This window comes from Otolemur garnettii, unplaced genomic scaffold (genome assembly GCF_000181295.1).
Source record: "Otolemur garnettii isolate 467f Iridium unplaced genomic scaffold, OtoGar3 scaffold00064, whole genome shotgun sequence".
Classification (NCBI taxonomy): domain Eukaryota; kingdom Metazoa; phylum Chordata; class Mammalia; order Primates; family Galagidae; genus Otolemur; species Otolemur garnettii.
In genome coordinates this window covers 11,176,347-11,177,645 of record NW_003852459.1, presented here as the reverse complement: position 1 = coordinate 11,177,645, position 1,299 = coordinate 11,176,347, and the positions used below count along the sequence as shown (strand labels likewise).

Below are 1,299 nucleotides of genomic sequence, written 5' to 3'. Positions count from 1 at the left end.
CTAAGTCTGTCTTAACGAAATTAAAAGGTAGTTTATATGACATAGTTCTCATGTATTGACTGACTTTTTGTGAAGTGATTTGTCTTCTGATTTTGGAATATGTAGCATTTGTGCTATGCTTTTTTTTAAGTTCTTTGAGTCTGTGAACAAAAGATTGTGTAAAATCATATTTTTATTCCTTTAACGAAGTGAAGTTTCTCGGATTTTATTTTTAAATAGAGCATAAGGTTGTTTGGTGATAGAATACCTTTTGCTGCATTTTTGATGTTTGAACTGAAATTCTCAATAAATACTTACCTCTTTCTCTTGCTCTTTTTGTTGTTTTTTTTTTAAGAGCTAAAGATTGCCTTAAAGCCATAATGAAAAGGGTAAATCACAAGGTTCCTCATGTTGCTCTGCAGGCTTTAACTGTGAGTAAAAGTCATGTTATTATTTGACCCAAATTTTAAACAATGTGTTTATTTCAGTAGTTAAAATTTCAACATTTATATATTAATTTTTTATTTTAATTAATAGCTTCTTGGGGCTTGTGTGGCAAACTGTGGAAAGATATTTCATTTAGAAGTATGTTCCCGTGATTTTGCAACAGAAGTACGTGCTGTGATTAAAAATAAGGTAAATTTTAAAAAGAAAAAGTTGAAGTCATTAAAAAAGTAGATATATTGTGTTATTTTAACTGTATAGTATTAATACAATTATATTATACATGAAATCATTTTTAGGTAAATTGAAATGAAATAAACTTCTAGTAATTTGATTTTTTTATTTGTAGAAAACCTACTTTTCTCTTCAAAGTACATATACTATTGATAATAGCAGATATTATTGAGGGCTAGTGGGTAGTCACTACTTTAAGCATTTTACATATATTACCTTGTTTAATGTTTTTATCCATCCTTGGAGCATTAGATTTTTGGAAGTTAGATTCTCTAATCATTTCTATTTTATAAATGCATAAAGTGGGGCTTAGAGAGACATTAACTTGTCTAAGGTCATGCAGCTAGTAAGTGGCATGGCTAAGACTCAAATCTAGGTTTCTGTGACTCCAGAGTCCAAACTCTAACCACCATTTTATATTGACTCCTATTAAAAAACAAGTGGAACCTTTATTTTAGAGTAGAGTGGCCGTGGAGATGGGTCTTCATTATAGGGTTGCTGTTGATTTTTTTGACACAGAAACTCTAAAGTGTCATTCTAATACTATCAGTGGCAAAAATCCCAGAATTTGAGTTGAGATGACTTAAAAATCTCAACCTAATATTGAGAATCTTAAGAAAACAGAGAAAATAACTTTTTTTT

General features: G+C 29.6%; 1 protein-coding gene across 1 annotated transcript in view; it reads left to right on the top strand.

Moving 5' to 3' along the window:
• The window catches only part of STAM2 (signal transducing adaptor molecule 2), a 38,593-nt gene that overhangs the window by 3,713 nt on the left and 33,581 nt on the right, over window positions 1-1,299 (top strand). Inside the window, exons 2-3 of the mRNA XM_012807123.2 lie at window positions 335-410; window positions 517-615. Of these exons, the coding sequence (XP_012662577.2) occupies window positions 335-410; window positions 517-615 (175 nt within the window). The remainder of the gene's footprint in view (window positions 1-334; window positions 411-516; window positions 616-1,299) is intronic.